This window comes from Acipenser ruthenus, chromosome 5, assembly GCF_902713425.1.
Source record: "Acipenser ruthenus chromosome 5, fAciRut3.2 maternal haplotype, whole genome shotgun sequence".
Classification (NCBI taxonomy): domain Eukaryota; kingdom Metazoa; phylum Chordata; class Actinopteri; order Acipenseriformes; family Acipenseridae; genus Acipenser; species Acipenser ruthenus.
This window is the reverse complement of record NC_081193.1, coordinates 57,381,516-57,407,937: the sequence shown is the minus strand read 5'-3', so window position 1 is coordinate 57,407,937 and position 26,422 is coordinate 57,381,516. Positions and strand designations below refer to the sequence as shown.

General features: G+C 39.6%; 1 protein-coding gene across 1 annotated transcript in view; it reads right to left on the bottom strand.

Annotated features, from left to right (window-relative positions):
• Nucleotides 1–26,422, bottom strand: part of gpn1 (GPN-loop GTPase 1) — an 89,485-nt gene that overhangs the window by 55,177 nt on the left and 7,886 nt on the right. Inside the window, exon 2 of the mRNA XM_034005303.3 lies at nt 5,074–5,167. Coding sequence (XP_033861194.1) covers nt 5,074–5,167 — 94 coding nt within the window. The remainder of the gene's footprint in view (nt 1–5,073; nt 5,168–26,422) is intronic.

Genomic DNA, 26,422 nt, shown 5'->3' with positions numbered 1-26,422 from the left:
TTTAAATCTCCAACCTTCACCCCCAAAATTTTTTTCACAAGTTGTCAGGTTTAAAAACAATACAATAAAATCGCACACACATATTTACAATTCTCGATGTATTTTAAATATAAATCAGTGCGCTGAAATAACACTAATGTGTTTTGGGTAGGCTAAACATTAAGTAATAATATAAATCTGTACAGTAGGCCTATACAGTACAGTAGTAAAATCAAATGAATACCTAGCACACTTCTTTTGTACTTTAGCCTACTGGTAAGACAAAATAAATCGTGCTGCTGCATTGTACACATTGGTGTACAATGCAAATAATTGATTATTTTAAATTGAAACTAAATGATTTTAGGGTTTATTAAATTTTTAAGTTTACAATTAACTAGTTGGATCATGGTCCTATACAGATGCTCAGGATGTGCTGGAGGGGTTAGTGGCACATGCGTACAGTCCATTATTATTATTATTATTATTATTATTATTATTATTATTATTTATTTCTTAGCAGACGCCCTTATCCAGGGCGACTTACAATCGTAAGCAAATACATTTCAAGTGTTACAATACAAGTAATACAATAAGAGCAAGAAATACAATAACTTTTGTTCAAGTGTGACAAACCACAATTCAATAATACAGCAGATAATAGTGATAGTTACATCAGGATATGATTAAATAGTGATAGTTACATCAGGATATGATTAAATACAAAGTACTACAGGTTAAACACTTGGCAGATTACAGTATTCTGAAGTACAGGATTAAATGCAGTAAAATAGGGGGCAGATAAGAGCAGAATAAAGCACATTTACATGAAGGGTGATAGTGTCCCAGGATACAAACAGAGTTCTACAGGTGCTGTTTGAAGAGGTGAGTCTTAAGGAGGCGCCGGAATGTGGTCAGGGACTGGGCAGTCCTGACATCTGTAGGAAGGTCATTCCACCACTGCGGAGCAAGGGTGGAGAAGGAGCGGGCTCTGGAGACAGGGGAGCGTAGCGGAGGTAGAGCTAGTCTTCTAGTGCAGGCGGAGCGGAGAGGTCGAGTGGGGGTGTAGGGAGAGATGAGTGTCTGGAGGTAGCTGGGTGCAGTCTGGTCAAGGCATCTGTAGGCTAGTACAAGAGTCTTGAACTGATTGCGAACGGTGATCGGGAGCCAGTGGAGCGAGTGGAGTAGTGGAGTAGCGTGGGCGAAGCGAGGCAGAGAGAACACCAGGCGGGCAGCAGAGTTCTGGATGAGCTGGAGCGGACGGGTGGCGGACGCAGGGAGGCCAGCCAGGAGGGAGTTGCAGTAGTCTAGGCGGGAGTGTACCAGGGCCTGGACCAGGAGCTGGGTAGCATAGTTGGTGAGGAAGGGTCGGATTCTTCGGATGTTGCTCAGGAAGAATAGGCAAGTGCGTGCCAGAGTGGATATGTGCTGGGAATAAGAGGCAGGGGTCCAGGGTGACTCCAAGGTTCTTAGCGGAGGGAGAGGGAGAGTGTGGTAGATTCCAGAGGAACAGAGATAGAGAGATCAGAGGAGGAGGAGGGAAAGAAAAGGAGGTCAGATTTAGAGAGGTTGAGTTTGAGGTGATGAGAGTGCATCCAGGAGGAAATAGCAGACATACATTGCTCCCAACACGCTGGGAAAACCAGAAATGTCATAGAAATTTGTTTAAGGCTTGTAAGTACACCCTGACTTTAGTGAAAATTAGGTACTTGGGTGTTCGTCTCAATTATATTGAGCACAACTGGCAACACACGAGAAAAAGCGGACTGGGAAATGCCAGCAACAATTGTGACTGTTTGTAACATGCTTTCAAAAGTTCTTAACATATTGATGCAATTTTAAGTGTCGCATTACTCACAGCTTTAGTACATCTCATTACAATATTTTTGATCCCTCATTTGCACTATCTCCACCCTGTTTTTGTAAATTTCTGCAGGAATGCCCAGAATTACATATTCATTTAAGGCGAAAGCGCAAAAAAGAACTGCGGCTGCAAAGCATTCGTTAAAATGATGCTAACAGCGTTGCATTTGTTTAGTACATTTCAGACTGGTTTGCATGTGGTTTACAACGATTGCGACAAATGCAACAATTTATTACCCCTAAACGTGTAATAGTGCATTTTTATTTGGAATTTTAAACAATTTCCGTCTGCACTAGCGAATTTGTGGACGGTGAGATGAAGAATATCAGTAAAACAGTGCACATTTTGTGTTGAATTATTTAAAATGATGACGTTATGAGAATATTCTTAGTCTTTTACTTTTTATTCATAAAGATTAGGTGTAACATTTTTATTGTTAACTCCACTAGATGTCATTGTCTACCTGTATTGTCTGGGAGAGAATGCGGTTCTCCTTTGGGTCGCTTTCTTTTTCCTTCGCGACGTAAGATAAGCAACACTTAAATAAACACTGATCAACCATTTGGTGTGTCTGGCCTGCACAGCAGGATGTCTAACCCACCATCCGCACGTTAGTGAAGTTAGCAAGCGGTTTGCAGTTCGCAATTCCAGCACTATTCATAAGAACCTAATAAAGTTTACAAACGAGAGGAGGCCATTCGGCCCATCTTGCTTGTTTGGTTGTTAGTAGCTTATTGATCCCAGAATCTCATCAACTAGCTTCAACAACATTACTGGGGAGTTGGTTCCAGACCCTCACAATTCTGTGTTTTCTGTCCTGAATGCTGGACCTATAAAATAACGCTCTGTTGTTCCCTCAGATGGCCACTCTAGACCAACAACGAGCTAGCAGACGCACTGCTCTAAAAGACCGTGAGCGGACAGAGAAAGAAAATAAACAGAAAACCCAAAGAGAAGAAAATATAAATATAGAGAGTGGAAACCTTGGGCAGACCCCAACAGTGTATGAGAATAGGCAGAGAGAAATGGTAGAGTGTAGGACGTAGTACGGCTAGCGACGGTTGGGGAAACACTGCAGAGTGCAGCACCTTTATTTTGTAGTTTAGATTAAACATGTTTTATTTTCGTTTTTTTCTTTGTACCTTCTGTTTTTGATTATTATTTGTTTAGGCACCTGTGAGTGTCTATCTGACCGTTTCTCATTTACCATTGCTGGTATCTGGGAATGGCAGACCTCTAGTGCCACCTGCCGGTGAATAATAAACAGTGCACCCGAGTGGTGTTTACCACTACAACTTTCTATCTCCTGTGTCAGTGAATTCCTCACCCTTCCACAGCACAGTAATAAATCTATGGTGCTAATATTAGGAACACTTGATTAGGAACAATTATTGTGTACAAAAATAAATATACATTGTGGAAATGATGAGCGGCTCACCTCTTACTAAACTCCAGTCTATCTCATCTGGTAACTTGCTTGTCACTGAGGCTACAGACCACGCAGCCCCGCTGGCAACTCGTACCGCTGTTTCCACACCAGACAGCCAATGGGAAGGCTCCCTGTCTGCTTGCAGGAATCACAAGCTTTCCTATTGGCTGAATGCACATGATTTGAGGGCACCAGTAAACTACTCACTATCTGCAGCGCCCAATCACAAAAAAGTAGACATCTAAAAACATATAATATATTATCCTTGATCTAGGGGAGGATTTTCAGGTTTGCCCCGGCCCACATCACCACTGGAACGTAGTTATGCCCGGGGTATTTACACTGCCTACTTCCTGACCATCTTGCTATTTATCTGTTTCCAGATTGCTATTTTTTTGCTGTAGCATCTGTAGGGGGTGCTGTGGTGAATAGCTAACTGGCTTTTTTGACCTACTTCCCGACCACCTAGGACCACCAAACTTGGTATCGGAGATATACCCGACGTCACCTACATTTTGGTACCATTCATATTGCTGTGCCACCTATAGGGGCGCTTCAGCGAATTTGACCTACTTCCCGACCACCTATGACCACAAAACCTCTCGAAAGGGCTGTAGCCAGTCAGCTGATGAAACATCTCACATTTAACAGTCTGGTTTCTGGCCGCATCACAGTACTAAAACTGCTCTGCTCCGGATTGTGAATGAATGATCTGCTGCTCAATGCTGATGCTGCTGCTCCCTCTGTGCTTGTCCTCCTTGACCTAACAGCCATTTCTGACACCACAGATTATGGCATTCTTCTTGACTGCCTTAAGAAGAATGCTGGAATCTCTGGAACATGTCTCTCCTAGATGTCCACTTGCCTATCTGGACACATGCAGTCTGTTTTCTATGCTTGACGCAGTGGCGTTGCAAACCCAGTCACTTGTGGTGTCCCCCAAGGATCTGTTCTTGGGACCCTTCTCTTCAATACCTACATTCTTCTCCTGGGTCACCTCATCCACCAACACAGCCTCATGTTTCACTCCTATGCTTACGACACACGAGTCTTGAACAAAGAAGACTACGCGGCGATCTGATTCAAACATTCAAAATCCTAAAAGGTATAGACAATGTCAACCCGGGGGACTTCTTTGACTTGAAAAAAGAAAAAAGGACCAGGGGTCATAAATGGAGATTAGATAAAGGGGCATTCAGAACAGAAAATAGGAGGCACTTTTTTACACAGAGAATTGTGAGGGTCTGGAACCAACTCCCCAGTAATGTTGTTGAAGCTGACACCCTGGGATCCTTCAAGAAGCTGCTTGATGAGATTCTGGGATCAATAAGCTACTAACAACCAAACGAGCAAGATGGGCTGAATGGCCTCCTCTCGTTTGTAAACTTTCTTATGTTCTTATGTTCTTATGACACCCAGCTCTACTTAAAACTCGAGCCTGGAAGCCCGTCTGTCATGGTCCGGCTCTCGGCTTGCATTCAAGATAAAATCGAGGCCTGGATGTCTGCCAATTTTCTTCAGCTGAACACTAGCAAATCTGAACTCCTTCTAGTAGGATCTAAAACTCAACTTAAGAATCTAAATATAGCTGCCCTGAGCCTCGCAAACTGTCTGCTGCTGCCTTCCCCCGCAGTACGAAGCCTTGGTGTACTTCTTGACAGCAACATCAACTCCATATATGAAGGCATATTTGGAGTTGAAGTGTTAAATCTGTTACCTTGAATTACATATAATAAGCATAGGGTGCCAATAGTTTTGTCTGAGACTGTTAATGTGTGTTTGGAATCACACAGATACTTACCAATATTTGCTGGAAATGGGACCTCGTGTACAGCAGGGTCCAAGTTTATCACATAAGGAGGGGATTTCTTATAGTGCAGATGAGCTGTCAGTCTCTGGGGTAGAAAAAACACTTGTCAAGACACAGCTGTTTCTTTGAACCAGGCCATTCTGTACATTTTTGGCCAGTCAGTGTACATAATTCAACATATTCTTGTCACAACTTTAAATTCACAAAAGAGGTATTCATAACCTGAAAAAGTAGATCACCATAGTATGCATATGTAAAACCTTAAGTACAACATACATTACCTAAAAAGACAACTTTAATCCCAACACTGAAAACTAAACAGATTATCAGAGGGTCTTAGAGTCAATAGTGGGGTTCTGAAAAACATAACGTTGTATGTCCCCACGTGTTGCTACAACTGTTTAACTAACGTACCTGTAATTGTTCTTATCACTGGTAACATCCTGAAAACTTTGTACACTTAAAATCTTTAAAGTCTGTTTCAAAGCTCTTTTTAAAATGTCTGCTCTAGTGCACTGGGGATCTATCCTCAAAATCACTGCAGGAAGAGTGATTAAAAAACAAAAACATAACAAATGCTCTGGCATTTCTGTTCTGTACCACATCATGGATCGTTATAGCTGTGTTACCTGTTTGACAATGTGGGATTTATCCTTACACTATTAGTGCACTAGAGCAGACATTTTGAAAAGCGCTTTGAAACAGACTTTGAAGTTATAAGTGTAAAAATATGTCAATGTTAACATGACAGCGTTTATGTGGAGAAGTCACGACAGTTTTCCTCACAATGTTAATGCTGTTCTGATTTAGGCCGTACCAATGCAGATTACTCAATTCATAGTAATTTAGGGGAGGGGATATTTAACCCTTTGCGGTCCTATGTCGGACCTGGTCCGACATTGCAATTATTCCTATACGGTCCAATGTCGGACCCTGTCCGACATCATCAAAAAGACGCAAAAAACGGGTTTCTAGTAATTTTTTCTCCGGAAAAAGCCGAGAAATAGATTCAATGGCCGAGTGGGAGCGACAGGAGCCGAGACAAGCCGAAAAAAAAAGGGGCGTATCTCAGGAATAGTCATACCTGCCCCTGGGATCCCATATGGGCGGCCATAAGGAAACAAGCCCTGTAACTGCATCAGCGCTCAGAGAATATCACGGACATTTGTAGAGCTTTTTTCAGATGTTATAGTAATAAAATAATGACTTGGATCGCATTATTGAGGCGTTTGGTGATAAAACGAGTGATCAGGAGATGATTTATCGGTATGTACGACTATTATTATTATTTATTTCTTAGCATATGTGAAAGCTATAGTGAACGAAAGGGTGAGGTGGGGCTGGAGATGCCTAGTGAGTGCTTTGTTGATATGCAGGGCCTTTTATACCTGTTTGACTGTGGAAAAAAAAATACTTTTAAACAGCGCGTCTAAAATTAACTGCGCGTGTGAAAATAAATTGGACCTGACGCGCCTGAGACACGCTGAATAAATGGACTGCAGAGGGTTAAATGTCCGTGTCTGCCTAGTAATTGGGAAAAGAACGTCTCTAAATAATCGTGAGGAGAGCTTCATGCGTTGCCATGAAAATTTAAAACAAATTAAGAGAAAATAATTAAACTTCTCGTACACATTCCAAATGATCACGCATTACTTAAGAACATAAGAAAAGAAGCCATTTGGCCCATCTTGCTTGTTTGGTTGTTAGTAGCTTACTGATCCCAGAATCTCATCAAGCAGCTTCTTGAAGGACCCCAGGGTGTCAGCTTCAACAGCATTACTAAGGATTTGGTTCCAGACCCTCACAATTCTCTGTGTAAAAAAGTGCCTCCTATTTTCCGTTTTGAATGCCCCTTTATCTAATCTCCATTTGTGACCCCTGGTCCTTGTTTCTTTTTTCAAATCGAAAAAGTCCCCAGGGTCGACATTGTCAATACCTTTTACAATTTTGAATGCCTGAATCAGATCGCCACGTAGTCTTCTTTGCTCAAGACTGAATTGATTCAGTTTTTTTAGCACGACATGCCTTTTAAACCCGGAATAATTCTGGTCGCTCTTTTTTGCACTCTTTCTACAGCAGCAATACTTTTTTGTAGCGGGGTGACCAGAACTGAACACAATATTCTAGGTGAGGTCTAACTAATGCATTGTAAAGTTTTAACATTACTTCCCTTGATTTAAATTCAACACACTTCACTATATGGAGATTTTGTTGGCCTTTTTTTTTTTTTATAGCTTCCCCACCTTGTCTAGATCAGGGGTTCTCGCAACAATTTTTATGGTGGCCTCGGACTGCAGCCGCCAGCTCTTGCTGATGGCCGCACTCATTTTTTTCCCCTAAAAACCTTAATTACTAAATTAACTTTAGGAACAAATAAATCTGCACATACATATCCAATCATTGTAATTTATTAATTTTGTTGTTTATTTTTCAGACTCAATAATAAACATAATGTAAAGTTGTCTATATTCTTACTGGACAAACAATACAAACAGAGTGACAGCATGTGGAAGTGACAGCGTGGGAGAAGTACGGTCGTGGACAAGTACAGCGCAGTTAGAAGCAGAAAGGAGGAATTACATCTTTAAATAACATCTTGGATTGCTTTAAATCAGAAAACATTGCAGCTTAAAGTCTAACAGCTGCGTGTCTTTTTCTGATAACAAGCTGAAACTTGGAGCAGCTGATTCAAATTCCGCGCCGTTCTGAGACACGGGGGAGGGGCGAAGCCCGCAGCACAACGCAGAGACAAACAAAAGGTCTTCAAGCCAGTAATCTGTGACAACTGCATGATGTGGGAAATCCGAGAAAACCCAACAGAGCTCAACCAAGTTTGTGTAAAGTGCTGCACGATCCAGGACTTGCTTCAACGAGCAAGTCTGTTAGAAATGGAGCTGGAGGAAATGAGACAGCAACAGGAGCTTGAGGAGCTGACACACCCACAATTCATGGAAGTCTGCACCCCTAGCAGACTCAAAGCCACCAGGGAGATGGAAGAGAGTCGAAATAGCTGGGTTCAGATAGGCAGAAGCAGGGAAAAAAAGAAACTTCGTCAAACACAACCACCAGAAATCCAAACATCCAACAAATTTGAGCCACTTCAACATTTAGATGACCAAAACCAACATCAAGAGAATGAAAGGAACAACAACATCTAGGACCCTATAAACAATGCTGGACAGGCAGCAAAAAGAAGGGAGGTCATGATTGTTGGGGACTCCATATTGAGAAACACAGCAAGTTCAGTTTGCAGTTTGGACCCCCTTACTACAACAGTATGCTGCCTTCCAGGAGCCTCTATCACACACATCACTGAGAACGTGGACAGGCTCCTAGAACGAACAGGAGATGACCCGGTAGTAGTGGTACACATTGGTACAAACATCATTGGAAGAGACAAGCCAAGATAAAAGCGAAAAAAAGGCACTACAGAGCATTTAAAAGGGACCAAAAACAAAAGTACACAGAAAGAGTACTTGGAACTGCAAACACAAGTCAAAAAGGAAGTTAGAAAGGCCAAGAGAGAGATAGAAATTAACATTGCTATGGGGGCTAAAACCAATTCCAAAATGCTTTTCCAATATTATAACAGCAAGAGAACATTCAAAGAGGAGGTTAAATGTCTAAGAGACACAAATGGCAAAATCATAGACAACGAAAAAAATAGCAAATATAATAAATGATTACTTTTCACAAGTTTTTACAAAAGGAGGATACGGACAACATGCCACACATGTCGACCTGTTCCTATCCAGTTTTAAATAACTTTAGCATAACAGAGGCAGATGTTTTAAAGGGACTAGGAGCTCTTAAAATAAACAAATCCCCTGGGCCAGATGAGATCCTCCCAATAGTACTCAAAGAAATGAAAGAAGTTATTTACAAACCGCTAACCAAGATCATGCAACACAGTCTCTTGACACAGGGGTTGTACCGACAGACTGGAGAATTGCAAACGTAATACCGATCCACAAAAAGGGAGACAAAACCGAACCAGGTAACGACAGACCAATAAACCGGACTTCTATTATATGCAAACTACAATAAGATCCAAACTGGAAAATTACCTTTATGGTAACAGTATCCTGGGAGACATTCAGCATGGTTTTAGGAAAGGGAGATCATGTCTAACCTGCATGATTTTTTTAAGGCTGCAAATATCGACAATGGATAATTGCAAAGCATATGACATGGTTTATTTAGATTTCCAGAAAGCTTTTGACAAAGTCCCACATAAAAGATTAATTCTCAAACTGAACGCAGTAGGGATTCAAGGAAATGCATGCACATGGATTAGGGAGTGGTTAACATGTAGAAAACAGAAAGTACTGATTAGAGGATAAATGTCTTCATCTAGACAATGTGGGGAAGCTATAAAAAAGGCTAACAAGATGCTCGGATATATTGTGAGAGTGTTGAAATAAATCAAGGGAAGTAATGTTAAGACTTTACAATGCATTAGTAAGACATAACCTAGAATATTGTGTTCAGTTCTGGTCACCTTGTTACAAAAAGGATATTGCTGCTCTAGAAAGAGTGCAAAGAAGAGCAACCAGAATTATCCCGGGTTTAAAAGGCATGTCGTATGCAGACAGGCTAAAAGAATTGAATCTATTCAGTCTTGAACAAAGAAGACTATGCGGTGATCTGATTCAAGCATTCAAAATCCTAAAAGGTATTGACAATGTCGACCCAGGGGACTTTTTTGACCTGAAAAAAGAAACAAGGACCAGGGGTCACAAATGGAGATTAGATAAAGGGGCATTCAGAACAGAAAATAGTAGGCACTTTTTTACACAGAGAATTGTGAGGGTCTGGAACCAACTCCCCAGTAATGTTGTTGAAGCTGACACCCTGGGATCCTTCAAGAAGCTGTTAATGAGATTCTGGTATAAATAAGCTACTAACAACCAAACGAGCAAGACGGGCTGAATGGCCTCCTCTCGTTTGAAAACTTTCTTATGTTCTTAATAAGGTGCTTTGCATGTTCTTGTCTTTGTTATTTATTCTGCTTTCTAGGTACAAGATGGATGTCTGCACAACAATTCTAAACTAAGTAAAAAAAAAAAAAACTTTACATAAAAGTCCAAATAATGAAAAAACATATCTGCAAATATGTCCAAAATGTCTAACAAACAAACAATAAAAAGAAAATCCAGTAATAGTATATATATATATATATATATATATATATATATATATTAGCTAAAAAAAAATCAAAAAAATATAAAAAAAATATATATATAAAAAAAATCAAAAATCAGTACCCCCTTTCAAAATGTTCACCTTTTGTTGCCTTATAGCCTGGAAATAAAATGCATTAAAATATTTTTGTGTTCATTTATCTAAACATTCTACCCCACAACTTCCAAGTGAAAAAAAATATTCTAGAAATTTGTAGAAAATTAATTAAAAATAAAAACTGAAATAGCTTGGTTGAATAAGTGTCCACCCCCCTTGTAATATCAATCCTAAATTAGCTCAGGTATAACTAATCGCCTTCACAATCACACACCAAGTTAAGTGGCCTCCAGCTATGTTAAATTGTAGTGATTCACATGATTTCAGGATAAATTCAGCAGTTCCTATAGGTTCCCTCTGCTGGGTAGTGCATTTCAAAGCAAAGACTCAACCATGAGCACCAAGGCGCTTTCAAAAGAACTCCAGGACAAAGTTGTTGAAAGGCACAGATCAGGGGATGGGGATAAAAAATATCAAAGGCCTTGAATATCCCTTGGAGCACGGTCAAGACGATTATTAAGAAGTGGAAGGCGTATGGCACCACCAAGAACCTGCCTAGATCAGGCTGTCCCTCCAAACTGGATGACTGAGCAAGAAGGAGACTGATCAGAGAGGCTACCAAGAGGCCAATGGCAACTTTGCAAGAGCTACAGGCTTTTATGGCCAAGACTGGTCAAAGTGTGCATGTGACAACAATATCCCAAGCGCTCCACAAATCTGGCCTGTATGGTAGGGTGGCAAGAAGGAAGCTATTACTCAAGAAAACCCACCTTGAATCCTGTTTGAAGTATGCAAAAAAACACTCAAAAAAACACAGGAGATTCTGTAGCCATGTGGCAAAAAGTTTTGTGGTCCGACGAAACTATAATGGAACTTTCTGGCCTAAATGCAAAGCGTTAAAAGGCATGTCGTATGCAGACAGGCTAAAAGAATTGAATCTATTCAGTCTTGAACAAAGAAGACTACGCGGCGATCTGATTCAAACATTCAAAATCCTAAAAGGTATAGACAATGTCAACCCGGGGGACTTCTTTGACTTGAAAAAAGAAAAAAGGACCAGGGGTCATAAATGGAGATTAGATAAAGGGGCATTCAGAACAGAAAATAGGAGGCACTTTTTTACACAGAGAATTGTGAGGGTCTGGAACCAACTCCCCAGTAATGTTGTTGAAGCTGACACCCTGGGATCCTTCAAGAAGCTGCTTGATGAGATTCTGGGATCAATAAGCTACTAACAACCAAACGAGCAAGATGGGCTGAATGGCCTCTCGTTTGTAAACTTTCTTATGTTCTTATGTTCTTATGTTATGTTTGGCGCAAACCCAACACAACAAATCACCCAAAGAACACCATCCCTACTGTGAAGCATGGTGATGGCAGCATAATGTTATGGGGATGTTTCTCATCGGCAGGGACTGGGGCACTTGTCAGGATAGAAGGGAAAATGAATGGAGCAAAGTACAGAGAAGTCCTTGAGGAAAACCTGCTGCCCTCTGCAAGAAAGCTGAAACTGGGATGGAAGTTCACCTTTCAGCATGACAACAACCCAAAGCACACAGCCAAAGCTACACTTGAGTGGCTAAGAAACAAAAAGGTAAATGTCCTTGAGTGGCCCAGTCAGAGCCCCGACCTAAATCCAATCAAAAATTTGTGGCATGACTTGAAGATTGCTGTCCATCAACGCTCCCCAAGGAACTTGACAGTGCTTGAACAGTTTTGTAAAGAAGAATGGTCAAATATTGCCAAATCTAGGTGTGCAAAGTTGGTAGAGACCTATCCCAACAGACTCACGGTGTAATTGCTGCCAAGTATTAATTGATTTCACCAAGTATTAACTCAGGGGGGTGGAGACTTATCCAATTATGATCTTTCAGTTTTGTATTTTTAATATATAACTTGTTTCCCCCTTAACAGTGTGGAGTATGGTGTGTAGATAATTGGGAAAAAAAATCCTCATTTAAATGCATGAAACTCTGAGGCACTAACGCAACAAAATGTGAAAAAAAGTTCAAGGAGGTGTAGACTTTCTATAGGCATTGTAATATAACATTACTTTACAACTTATTTCCTAACTAACTTATTTTCCTTCAAATAATTTGGATCTGCTGGTCCAAATTTAGACTGAATCTCTTTTTCTATATTTGCAACACAAACACTACCGTACACAAAACGCTCCCTTTGTTTACTGCTAAAACAAAATAAATAAAATCAAAAAGTGTGGTGATGAAATTAAAGTTCTGGGTTTTAACACATCCATTGATCCATGGTGTTTATCAGACTACTTGCGAAAGTTCAGGAGCTCTTTGAATGGAAAGTCTGCAGGATCACGGGTCTCCTGTGAAACTAGAAGGGAAGCTTCCAGGTTTACATCAAATGAGGCGGTTTCAGTACTTGTTCTTCAGAAAATGCAGTGCACTGAATGCCCTCTCACACAGCACAGTGGTGGGAAACAGGGACAAGAATCATTGCGCATTTGCAGCATGAGGTACTTCAGACTGCTCAAATCCAAAGAGTCAAAGGAAGCTAATCTGTCTTGCAAGGCCGTTAGTTTGTTTACAGCCGAACAACCTGAACCAAAATTGCTAAATGGGTCAGTCACAAAGGTGTACTGTCGGAAAAAGTTTCCCTCATTGAAACAATTTTCAAGATTGTCCCGAAAGGACACTCAGGTATTCGGTTACAGCAAAGCAAACCGTTCGCTGCACACTCTCATCCTGACTGTAAAATATCTTTAGCTGAGGTTTCTGAAGCTCTAGGTTCAAGGAAGCAAGCTTTGGAAAAAACTATTTCAAAAAGAGCAAACAACCATGTACTTCTGGATCTTGAAGCTTTTGGGACAGTTCTGGGGAAACTGTGTCAAAACCGATACACTGTTATTAAAACTAAGCCAGCGGACCGGGTTGTAATTCAGCAGCACATTATGTGTCTCACTGCCTGTTTCGTACAGAGTTGCGAATCTCCCTTTATTGATACTGCTGGTGTTGACAGCATTGATGCTCTTTTTCACTACCGATTCAACCTCATCCGAACACTTCATTGAAGCCTTGCTAGCAAGTATTTCTTGTTGTACAAAACAGTGAAGAAAAAAAAAAAGTTTGAGTGTTGGTTTCTTGGAGCTGTTCAACACCCCAACTCATGCACTTTGCATAGCCGTTGCCCCATCTGCTGTCACGCCAGACAGATTGTCAAAGCTAATGCGGTACTCCTGCAATCTCGCCTGAACACATTAAAAAATGTGTTTCCCATTTGGACTATCACCGAGGCACAAAACACCTTCAGAAAAACAATGACGATCAGTCAAAAAAGCAAACACATACATGGTCAAAACAATGTTCTTCACAAGTTCTCCATCGCTGAATGGTTTCCTTGCTTTCCCCAACAGTAGTGCAACTTTAAAAGTAGCCACCCACATCTGATCCGCTTTATTCACAAAACCTTGGTTTTTTTTATCAGCTTGCGCCTCTGAAACTCACTGTGGTATTTTTTTTTTCAACTTCCCCTGCATGAGTGCTATGGTGACGTTGCATTGCGTACATTTTAATTTGATTAATTTCTTTCTTGCAAACAGCGCACACTGCAACTTGCTCTGAAACTGAATCAGATGGCTTCAGAAATGGGTCATTCCACAGTAACAGAAATATGACAAATAATGGTTCCTGTGCTAAAATAAAATTAATATTTAAAAAAGAAAAAAGTGCTGCAATTAGTACCATTGTGCGTCATATACATATGATACTGTCTGACTTTTAATATCATTCTTATTGTTGTTTCAGCCAGGTTAAGTTACTGTGATGGTAGTTATTACTGTCCATAATATTGCCAAGCCTGCAGTTTTGTCTTTAAATAAAGTCTATAGAAAACATTTTACAATCAAGTCTGTGTGTTTAAATTTACAGTGCACTAGTACTGAACTCATGTTAAAAGTTGCCTTAATTTAACTAGCAGTGATATAATTAGAAAATTCTCAAAATTAATATGTTACCACGTAACAAGTGGTGTCCCAAAACGAAGATAAAAATTATATTAATAATTTTAAAATATATATTAAAATTCAACAGTTATAATGAATGTATTGCAATACCAAATGAAACTATAGTGTCTACATGTGGCAGTCTGGCTCGCAGCGGTGGTGGATGACATCCCGGATCAGGAAGTAACTGACACCAAAACAGTGGATGGGCGGGTGAAGCTGAATGCTATTGCACTCAGCGTATTTAATAAACAAACAAAAGATTTAACAAAACACCAAACAAAAGGGCACGAGGGCCAAACAAATAAACAAACAAACAAACAAACAAACAAGTAAGTGTCGTGCTGGATAATCCAGCACGTTTTAGCAATTGTTTTTAGATGATGTTGCTCGCTCTCTCCGCTCCCCGTACTCTCCTCTGTACACCCAACCTCAAGTGCAGAGAGCTGCAGGTTTATATACTCTGGCCGAGGGATTAACTAGTTGGTAATTATCTTATTATCCCTCGGCCAGAGTCTGCATGCGTTTGGTAAGGATGCATGACTGTCAGCTAGTTAAATAATCAGTAGCTGATCAGCCATGCATTCTCACAGGGTTTTTAAATATAATAATAAAAGACGCGGCCCTTTTACCCGCGCCGCAAACAAAAATACAAATAATAATACATAGGGGCGGGACACTCCGCCACACTACAGTACTACCATATTGTTCAATTTCCATCGATGGTGCTTCTATAACTCTGATTGAGCGTAATGTAAACATATAATTTTTGTGTCCCTCGGAATTCTGTTACATGGCAATCACAAGTGTGTTTATTAAAATGCAGCAAACAATGCGGAACACTTTGCAGCATTTTACTGCAGTTATTTCGCACACAAACTACTTTATGATAACAGAGCTTGTTCTGAAACTTCTGACGACATTAATTACAGGCGATTGGAATGGTGTCTCGGAAATGACGAGGTGACATAATATTAGGTTCTCTTATTAAGTGAGGGGTGATGAAATGTATGCTTTATATGTACAAATGTATATATTATTTTAAGTAGTGATATCATAAACATGTGTGGGCTGTTTTGAATAAATTTACCACAGTCTAACATCTGGATCTTTTTTAAAAACAAAAGACACAATTGAGTTTAGTGTCTCCTTTACGTGCGACACTAACGAAAACATCTCACCTAACCTATAATACAGTATATCAAATACAATATTACAGCAAATACTGTATATTATAGTAAACATACTTTTTTAAAAAAAATCTGAATTATTATTGCTACTGTGTAGCCTACAAAAAGACACTGAATTGTGCGAGTTCAAAATTTTTTACACGTGGGTTCATGGATTCCTGATCATTTATGATTTATATACCGGTGTATAAGAGCTGGATAACTTGGTATTTTACTTTAATCACATTTTTGCACATCGAATGTTTTTGTATTTTTGTATTTTTTTTTTTTTTGCAACTCCACAGTACTATTTATTTTGCTTTCCACATAGATTAAGTGGTACTGTGGAGATACAAACAGAATACAAAAAATCCCAATGCTTCGCACAATAGTTATTTTTTTCAATACATTTAAAGGTGGTAATGCTCAGCAGTTTTTGCAGTATGTTCATTTTAAGCACTGCTTAAGTGAAAATGGTACTGTTTATTTTTCAGCAGCATGGGTTTACGAATAAAACTAATATCTTCAAAGCGAGATTCAAGTCGACTAGAACCACTAAATACTAAAGTGACTACCAATGCAGAAAGATGTAAAAATACAGGCAGAAAATCAAAGAGTTATGAAAACAAAAAAGAACTTCAGGCTCTTAAAAGCAGATTATATCGCCTCAATTTGAGTGAGGAAAAGAAAAAGCATGCAAATGAACTTACAAAATTGCGTATGAGAAAATAGAGAACAGGTCAAACGCAAAGCATCAGATCAGAAGGTAGATGTTCTAGAAGTGCCAAACACTAGAGGGAAAGAGTTGGAAAGGGAAAAACAGAGAATATGGAAAGAGAAAAAACAGGCACAGAGGGCAAAGTTAACTTCACAAAAAAAAGATTAACAAAGTATGCAGAGAAAAAAGCAAAGCGAGATGAACAGAACCGGAAGAGCACATTTAGGAGAACTGATCCAAATTATGCAAAACATAATCTCTGCAATCTTGAAAGTAGATATGTAGAAGGCAGACTTGTAAAAACAAAGTACTATAGACTTCTTAAAGCTGCAGGTAGGAAATTAGGGATCACTTGGAAACTCCTCATTAATAAAGCAAGGAAGACCAGAAGAGATGCACTCTCCGCTGATGTGTTTATGCTTCACCTGCCAACATGCTACCAGATATGAAATCTGCGTGAAAGGTCTTAAAAGCAAAAGGGATTTTGCAAACAAGACTTAAGGAACTTTTCAAGAAGCTCAAGTCTCATTACAATATTCAGATAGGCTTTTCGAAATTCTGTTCTCTGCGTCCAACAAACCTGAAGCCTTCAAAAGACCAAAAGATACGTGCCTGCTTATGTGAATACTGTACAAATGTTCAGCTTAAGCCTGAAGCAGTCAACAAATTTGCCCAATCCAAAGGATATCTAGGTGCAAAAATTGCAGATGTATATAAGGCAGTTGAAGTCACAGGTGTGCCCAAAATATGAGAAGAGGTTTTACAGTCGTGAATGTGTGGAAAGAAGCTGCAGTAAGTGTGAAATGTTAGGGCTAAAAAAAACCATGTTAAGGATATTTAAGTTTGAAAATGACTGGGTCAAATGGCTCAAGTGGGAAACTGAGAAAACACAGAAAATAAAAGATGGAAAAGAAATTCAGTTACAGAAAATGATCAAGGCAGAAAATACTAGAAATATCTAGGAGCTTCTTGAAGAAGAAAAAAGAAGTGAAACCACTGGCTCTGCACCTTCATTGTGCTTCAAGGCAAAGTGATCAATATAGAATTTTGAAGAACAAGTTACCTTCAAAATGGGTGTTAATGGTTCTGGATTTTGCTGAACTATGCATGCTTGGCACAGGATGAAATTCAGAGAGCACACTGGCACCACGAGTCTGCTACAGTGCATCCCATAGTAACACACTACAACTGTGCTGTTTGAATGGATCTTGTTACAGAAAGTCTGTTTTTTATTTCAGAAGATAACACCCATGACTTTCATTATGTCCATCATTTTGTTTCTTTAGCCAATCAGCATTTGGAAAATCAGCGATGCATCAATTGACCAGGAAATACAGGTCACTGATGGCTGTGCATGCCAGTACAAGTCACATGGTCCTTTTGGAGACATTGCACATGCAGTTGAAGATTATGGGTTCCCAGTGCAATGGTCCAGCAGATGGGGAAGTGCAGTGATAAAACAAAGTGCTTCAGCTGCAATAGCCACAAAGAAAGCTGTCATTGGCAATGCCTACAATATGTTCCAGTTCTGCAGAGAGAACCTTTCAAAAGATGTAAGCAAAGATGATTGTAGTCATTTCAGACTGACATTCTTTTGGGTGCGCATGGGGGACATATCCAGGAATAGGAATCGGCGGGGTGAAAGAGGAGCGAGACTTCTTCACAGCAATTAAGTATAACAACCAGTCTCAATGCATAATGTTAGCGACACAAACTGTCTTACTTCTCACCACATCGCAGTTTCTGTCCTCAACAAGTTGAACCGAGAGCACAGTTATTGATGCTTTCAACCTGCACTGAATTGACCTTCCCTTGACTCTGATGTTGCTGCCGCACGCTAATACAAGCTACAGTATGCCCAAACACGTTTTGAATTGATGCAACTGCTTATTCGTTGAGTTACTATGGCACGAGACAGGTGTGGCTGAAATATAGGCCTGCCTCTGGATCTTACTACCGGTGGCCTGTAAAGGATGACATTTCCTGGGAATCATGGAGTAGGATTCAAAAGATTCTTCAGCCACCTAACCTTGTGGTGGAAAAAAGTTGAAGCAGAATTCAAATGTACCATTTTTCTATGAAATAACATTGTTGAGTGAACTTTAAGTTATTTTCAACCACTGATTTTTTTGAAAAACTTTGTGATATCCATACTTTTAATTTGAACTCTTTACATTCTGCCATGAAAAATCTCAACCTACCCGGTCCCAAACACCATGCAGCGATCTTGCCGACGAGGACGCTGGCCAATAGCCACTTACAGAGCTACAGTTGTGCGAGATGTAAACACTGGTTAGCCAATGAATAAGCTGTGTGATTTGAAAGAAAACCACGCCTATGTAGTTAGCTCTGCCTGTACCGTAATATTGAAGGGGATGAGTGCGCACTCTAGCGTTCAAGGCAACTTTAATACTTAACATCTTAACGTTTACACGGCAACTTTAATACATAACATCTCAGCAATTGTCGTGGCCGCAAAAAAATTAGCTGGTGGCCGCATTTGAGAAATGTTGGTCTAGATGAAGACATTTCTGAGTCAACATAAACTAGATCTTTTTCATTGATTACTTCAATTTCAGTATCTCCCATATGATATTTATAATGGACATTTGTATTGCCTGTGTGCAGTACCTTACACTTTTCTATATTATGGACTACGACATGCATGGAGTAGTTAGTGAGGAAGGGGGTGAATTCTGGATATGTTGCTGAGGAAAAAGCGACAGGAGCGTGCCAGAGTAGAGATGTATTGAGAGTAGGGAGAGGAAGGAGTCGAGGGTGGCATGATTTTTGGTAGATAAGGAGGGAGAGAGGGTGGTGGATTCAAAAGGAATAGAAATAGAGAGATCAGCGGTGGGGGAAGAAGAGAGGGAAGAAAAAGGTCTGATTTGGAGAGGTTGTTTGAAGTGATGCGAGTGCATCCAGGAGATGGCCAAGAGACAGGTGAGATATGGGTGGAGATGTCTGAGTCAGAGGAAAGGAGAGGAAGATCTGGGCATCATCAGCAGAGAAATGATACAAGAAGCCATGGTGTAGAGAGAAAACAGGGGTCCCAGGTCTGAGCCTTGGGGGACACCTGTCAAAAGAGAGCAAGAGGCAGCAGGAGATTGGTTTTCTTCCATTTCTTTTCAGTAGAGCGCAGTTCAGTACAAGCAGAGCGGAGCACAGAGGAGAGCCAGGTCTGGGGTAGGGAGGGGCGGGCAGGTCATGAGGTGAGGGGGCAAAGGGAGTCGAGGCAGGAGGTGTGGGAGAAGAGGGTGGAGGCAGCCAAGTCTACAGAGTTGGGAGAAGGAGTCGATAGAGGGGAGGTGTGAGAGAGCAACAGAGGAAAAGATAGAGGGGGAGAGAGAACAGAGGTTTCGATGGAAGGTGACAGAGGGGGTTGGCGGAGAAGGAAGGGATGGGAGCTGTGATGTAAAAAGTACAATTTAATATTTGCTTCAATGAAAATATACCTACTGAATCTTTATTTCTAAGACATCTCTGACAAGAGATCTGGATAAACTCATCTACGACAAATAACGACATTTGTTAAGCTAAATACCTGCTGTGAAGATTGGCTAGGCTTGACTTAGTTCTGATAACAATCTAAATGTGCTTAACAGAGTATCGAGCGTCAAACAAAGCATTTCACACTTGTGACAATAAATTCCTATCTACGACACATCGTGTCTCCGAATGGATACTCAATGAGAGATTTGGTCAAAAATAGAGTAACACTGCCATCTAGTGGACGATGGAGCTGGTTCAGTTCGTAATTAAATTAACATTGTATTTGATGGGAAAATGTTAACTGTTACATAAACTATATTTTCTTGTGAACTCTTAAATTTACAATCCTAGAAAATAGTGTATTAAAAGCCTTAATTAAATCACTAAGAATTAAGTAATTTATCATTCAGGAAACAGATTAAAATATAATTCATTAGAATGATAATTATGGGAGTTAGGGATTTATTTTGGTACTGCATTGAAATCACATCAAGAAAATAGAAATGTGATTTTTAAGTAAAAATGTGTAACTTAGGAAAAATTATTTCACAGAAGAGTATTTTTTAACTGAAAGCATTTTCTGTGATTTACAATCTTTTGTTCAAATGAAAATGGGGAGGTGTCTTTTTGATGAAGTTGTGATATCATCTGCTTGCATTCAAAACAGCCAATAAAATTACCCGATTGTGGATTTACCAATGGAATGGCTAGGAGAGTCGTCCAATTGAATGACAATAATCTGAGAGATACACCTATTCTCAAATGTTATAAAAATGCTTGCAGCATGGAAAACATTCTCTCTCAATTTCCTAAGGAAATCTCTCTCTCCAAAGAAAACTCTCTCAAAACAAATCAGGACAATACAACTCTTGGAAAAGCAACAAGGAACCATCTAAGTGTGTTCAATTATACTGAATCAATCAATCTATTTTATATAGCGACTTTCATAGTGGACCACCATCAAAGTGCTTTACAAGATGCAGTAATAAGAAAATCCATAACTTTAAAATAGAGAAAAGCATAATACATGATATACATTAAAAAAAAGCATAATACGTGATATAGTAGCATTATACATGAAGTAGTAGCAACAACACAGAGGACGTAACCACGAGGAGAAAGCTACATAGAGGAATCACTGAGAAGACTCGACAACATTGCTGTAACATTATAACTTCACAAACTAAAATATAGCTGCTGAAAACGACTTCTTGATGAAAAGATCTTAATTCAAAAGTTCAATAAAACTACTTTGTTGCTACTAAATCTAAAACTATGCTAAAAGTAAACAGAAGAATACTAAAAGTTACTAATACTAAGTATTTCTTTTTTTAAATCTACTCGAATTGCCGCTTCCTTGCTACAAGCATCATCTTAAGCACACAGGAAGTGTGGCTTTGTTGCATTGTGGGACATGGAGTCCTGAAGAAAATGCCATCTTGTTTTTTCTTTATCAACCTTGAATTGGGAGGACTACACTTCAGATCTCGAGTTTCTAAGTTGAAACTTTTTAACCACGAGGAGAAAGCTACATACAGTAATTCTTCATTGTGAGACTCTCAACGTTCTTCACATATAAGGACTGGTAACTAAACAACTTATGAGTTTCCATGGTACATAATTGTATGATTAATTCTGTTTAAACTGAGTATGGAATACTATTAATCTATGTTGAATTACATGATCGAATATGAATACATTGTTGAATGTTGAATATATTTAGAATCTTAAATTAATACTGAATATATGGTTAATTTGTCTTGAACACTTAGCATAGGCCTAATACTTTTATTTCTTGAAAACGAATTACTACAATCAAATACAATCTACTTTTATTCTTATTTTTGTAACTAATAAAATAAGGTATTTACTTTCAGTAAGATTTGTCATTTTATTTTTGTATGTTGAAACAAGCACTGATATGATAATATGATAACATTGAATTGAATCAAAGTTGAATATTGTCTAAACCTTAAATCATATGCTGAATGAATCAATCACATTCATAGACAGAATTCTAGGATTACTGTAGTATATATATATATATATATATATATATATATATATATATATATATATATATATATATATATATATATATATATATATATATAGTGCCTTGCATAAGTATTCACCCCCTTGAACTTTTCCACATTTTGTAGTGTTACAACCTGGAATTAAAATGGATTTAATTAGGATTTTTCGAAGTGGGGAAAAAAATCTACATAATTTTTCAAAATTTACAAATAAAAAACTGTAAAGTCTTGATTGCATAAGTATTCACCCCCTTTGCTGTGACACCCCTAAATAAGCTCTGGTGCAAACAATTGCCTTCAGAAGTCACAATTAGTTGAATGGAGTCCACCTGTGTGCAATTAAAGTGTCACATGATCTCAGATTAAATACACCTGTTTCTGGAAGGCCCCAGAGTTTGTTAGAGAGCATATCTAAACAACCAGCATCATGAAGACCAAGGAGCTATCAAAACAAGTCCGGGATAAAGTTCTGGAGAAGCACCAATCAACTTTGAACATCCCCCGGAGCACCGTTAAGTCTATTATTAAAAAATGGAAAGAATATGGCACAACTGCGACTCTGCCTAGAGAAGGCCGTCCACCAAAACTCAGTGACCTGGTAAGGAGGGCATTAGTCAGAGAAGCAACCAAGAGGCCAATGGTAACTCTGAAGGAGCTGGAGAGATCCACAGCTGAGATGGGAGAAACTGTCCATGGGACAACTATAACCCGGATGCTCCACAAAGCTGGCCACAAAGAGTGGCGAGAAGAAAGCCATTGCTGAAAAATGGTGGTGGCAGCATCATGTTATGGGGATGCTTTTCATCGGCAGGGACTGGGAAACTGGTCAGGATTGAAAGCAAGATGGATGGAGCCAAATACAGGGAAGAAATTCTAGAGGAAAACCTGTTTGTCTGCAAGAGACACCTTCCAGCAGGACAATGACCCTAAACACACAGTCAAAGCTACACTGGAGTGGTTTAAAAACAAGAACCTGAATGTCTTAGAATGGCCCAGTCAAAGCCCAGACCTCAATCCGATTGAGAATCTGTGGCAAGACTTGAAAATTGCTGTTCACCAACGGTCCCCATCCAACTTGACAAGAGCTTAAGCAATTTTACCAAGAAGAACGGGCAAAAATTGCAGGATCCAGATGTGCAAAGCTGGTAGAGACTTACCCAAAAAGACTCGCAGCTGTAATTGCTGCCAAAGGTGCTTCTACCAAGTATTGATTCAGGGGGGTGAATACTTATGCAACCAACAAATATTTTTTTTTTGTTTAATTAACTTTTGTGTCACAATAAAAAATATTTTGCACCTTCAAAGTGTTAAGTATGTTGTGTAAATCAAATGGTACAAATCCCAATTAAATCCATTTTAATTCCAGGTTGTAACACTACAAAATGTGGAAAAGTCCAAGGGGGTGAATACTTATGCAAGGAACTGTGGAATTATAATTTTATATATATATATATATATATATATATATATATATATATATATATATATATAGACACACACACACATACAATTGTTGCTTGGATAGAACGTTTTGCAGCCAGTCCTCATTGGGACTACCACAGTTTAGACTACTGGCTCTTGGATAACATATTTAATGAGAGCTCACATTTTATAAAATAATTAACGCAGCACTGCATTCTGAACATACAGGACAGAATTTCAATAGGTTTCCCCCCTCATTCAGGTCACACATCCATTCAAAATTCACGATCGTGCATGCTTTGAAAGGGCGTGAAATGTTATAAAAAAGCACTTAGCATTAAAATCACAGAGGTGTTTATGGTGTGTAGTAATCATTAAGCTGTGGCTTGTTTGGCAGTCTTTGCCTTCATCAGTTTCACACAGTTATAATGATTACTTGATGTTTCATGCACTTTAAAATCGACTATCTTAAAGGTAGACGACCCAGTCACAAATGTGCCACTCTGGCTTTTGTCATACTGGACACAAACCTTGTTTTCTGAAAGCGTAGTTAACTGCAGCCAGTCAAATTGTGAAAGCCAGAACAGAATAGGAGGCAATAGGAGGCACTTTTTTACACAGAGAATTGTGAGGGTCTGGAACCAACTCCACAGTAATGTTGCTGAAGCTGACACCCTGGGATCCTTCAAGAAGCTGCTTGATGCGATTCTGGGATCAATAAGCTACTAACAACCAAACGAGCAAGATGGGCTGAATGGCCTCCTCACGTTTGTAAACGTTCTTATGTTCTTATCTAAAAAGTGCACTGCCTCTTTTCTCTGTCATATTCCTTGCGTTTTTCTTTTGTGGTGGGGGGGGTCGCAACCCGGAAAAAACACTTTACACTGACTTCAAAGATGCAATACGCTATTCATTTTATTCATCACCGTGGTTTGAAAGTAAACTTTCGGTATTATAAACTAAAATCTACTTTGACATCAAAACCATATACAATGTCAAAACACACTATAACATTATATTTCTTTGAAACGGACCATATGAAATTGTTCTTCTAATATTTTACACTAAATCTTGTAATATGAATATGTTAACAATAAGACAGTTATCTATTAAATCTATATAGTTTTAAATATATATTACACAGATATAATATTTTACACAGATTAAAGATCGAAATAAGCATGTTGTGTTCAAGCAAACAAATACATAATTGAAAAATGTAACGTAATGTGAGGAAATGGCCATTTACACCGTTTTAATGTCTAAAAGGTATGGTTCTCCATAATAGGAGGCGGGGCCTGTTAAGCCCGCTGCACACAGCCTGACTCAAGCCATCCCAACTCATCTCAGAGTATGCACAGATTTTGCGATCAGTTGTGCTCAGTTTTGGTTTGACGTCACAGTTGAGTTTTTCCCGACTGGGTGTCGCACACTGCTAAAACTGAATTAGACTGACCACAACTAGATCCTGGTGATTACTATGTATGCAAATGTAATTAATACTGCCCTGTACACATTTTTGTATTAACTTAGCCCAACATAGCTAAGTTAATACAAAAATGGCATCGTATGCTGATTAGACGGCGGAGACAGCGCTGCGAGGCAACCAAAAGAAGCGCTTCGCCTATTAATTTAGCTATTGACCATTTACACCGTGCAAACGTTTCAGGCAGTGTTTGACTTTTTGTATAGCTTGTCTACTACACTTTAGCCTGTGGTAAATAAAATCCAACCTGTTGATTTTTTATTTGACTTTGGCGTGTTTGGGGGGTTTTTCTCAGCCTGTGGATCTAGGGGCTTGTGATTTGTGACCTATTGGAGGTCGACACACCGGTTACTTCTGTTTTAGCGCAGTAAGAAAATATACGCTGCCAAGTAGATTGATAATAAAAAGTTTAATTGCTAATTTACCTTTGATTAGTAAACGCCTAAAAAACTATTCAAATGTGCCCATATCTGGTATTTTTTAAATTCGGGACCTCGGAGCAATTCAAGACTAATGTATTTTTATCTGTGGAATTAAAGCTGTCAATATTCCACCATCTTGTATGGCAAGTTACATGACAAGCTACGTCACTTAAACCTGCTTCACCATTGATTGACACCCTTATGACTAATCGGTCTCAGTCAGTCTTGGTTGGCAACCGCCGCACACAGACAGACTGATCACATCTGAACGAAACTGCGTCTGAAAAAGATTCAACATATTCAATCTTCAAATCTGAAGACATCCCGACTGAAATCTGCATAATCTTGGTTTTAAGTGCACGCACACTGATACGATTCATCCAAACCCTGTACGGCCAGTTGAGATTGGATGAGTCTGGACGGCTTGAGTCGGGCTGTGTGCAGCGGGCTTTATATGTCTTCCCACCGCTCGCCCTGCTCCCGCTGTGTGTGGAGAAAGTCAGGCAGGACTGGGCCAAGGTGCTCCTAAGTAGCCCCTTTATTGGCCCAGGGATGCAGCTCCTAAGCAGACAGCCCTGGAGATTGCCCAAGCACCGTGACCTGCTCAGTCAGGCACGGGACCAGGCATCCCAACCCATTGAGCTTGTAGCTCTGGGTCTGGCTCCTGAAAGGCTGCATTGAGCCATTATTGACACTCTACAAAATTGCCAGAGCAGCGTCCACACGTTCCCAGTATGGGTACAAGTGGCACGTCTTTCAGACATGGTCTGTGTTCAACCCCACAATTCTCCCATGGCAGTAATACTGCAATTTTTGCGGGACCTGGTTGATGAGGGGAAATCCTTCTCTACATTAAAAGAATATCTGGCAGCCATTTGGGCTTGCCATGTCAAAATTGACTCTGTCTCCACAGGAGCTGAGTTTCCTGGTGAAGTGAGGAAGGAGAGCAAAAATACATTGAAGACAGGGCTGCAAAGGAAAAATAAGTTTTTCAGAAGGTAGCTTTTCCAGGTGGCAAGTTCTAGAACCAGGCAAGATTAAAAAAAAAAAAGTGGATTTAGAAAGGATGTGCCAGTTAGTTGATGAGTTTAGGAATCTATTTCAGTGCGGCCAGATCAGAGGTTTTCCTTTTCTGCTGATTTACTGGGCTCTGGTGCAAGACTGTGAAGTAGACGCCCCCCCACCAAAAAAAAACGCACTGCTGCAACACATAAAAAAACTTTTGAAAATAAAAACATAAGCAGCAAAATCTGAAAATCGGTCAAAAGCTTCTAATCGAAACATTAGGAGGCTGTGTGGTCCAGTGGTTAAAGAAAAGGGCTTATAACCAGGAGGTCCCCGGTTCAAATCCCCGGTCCCCGGTTCAAATCCCACCTCAGCCACT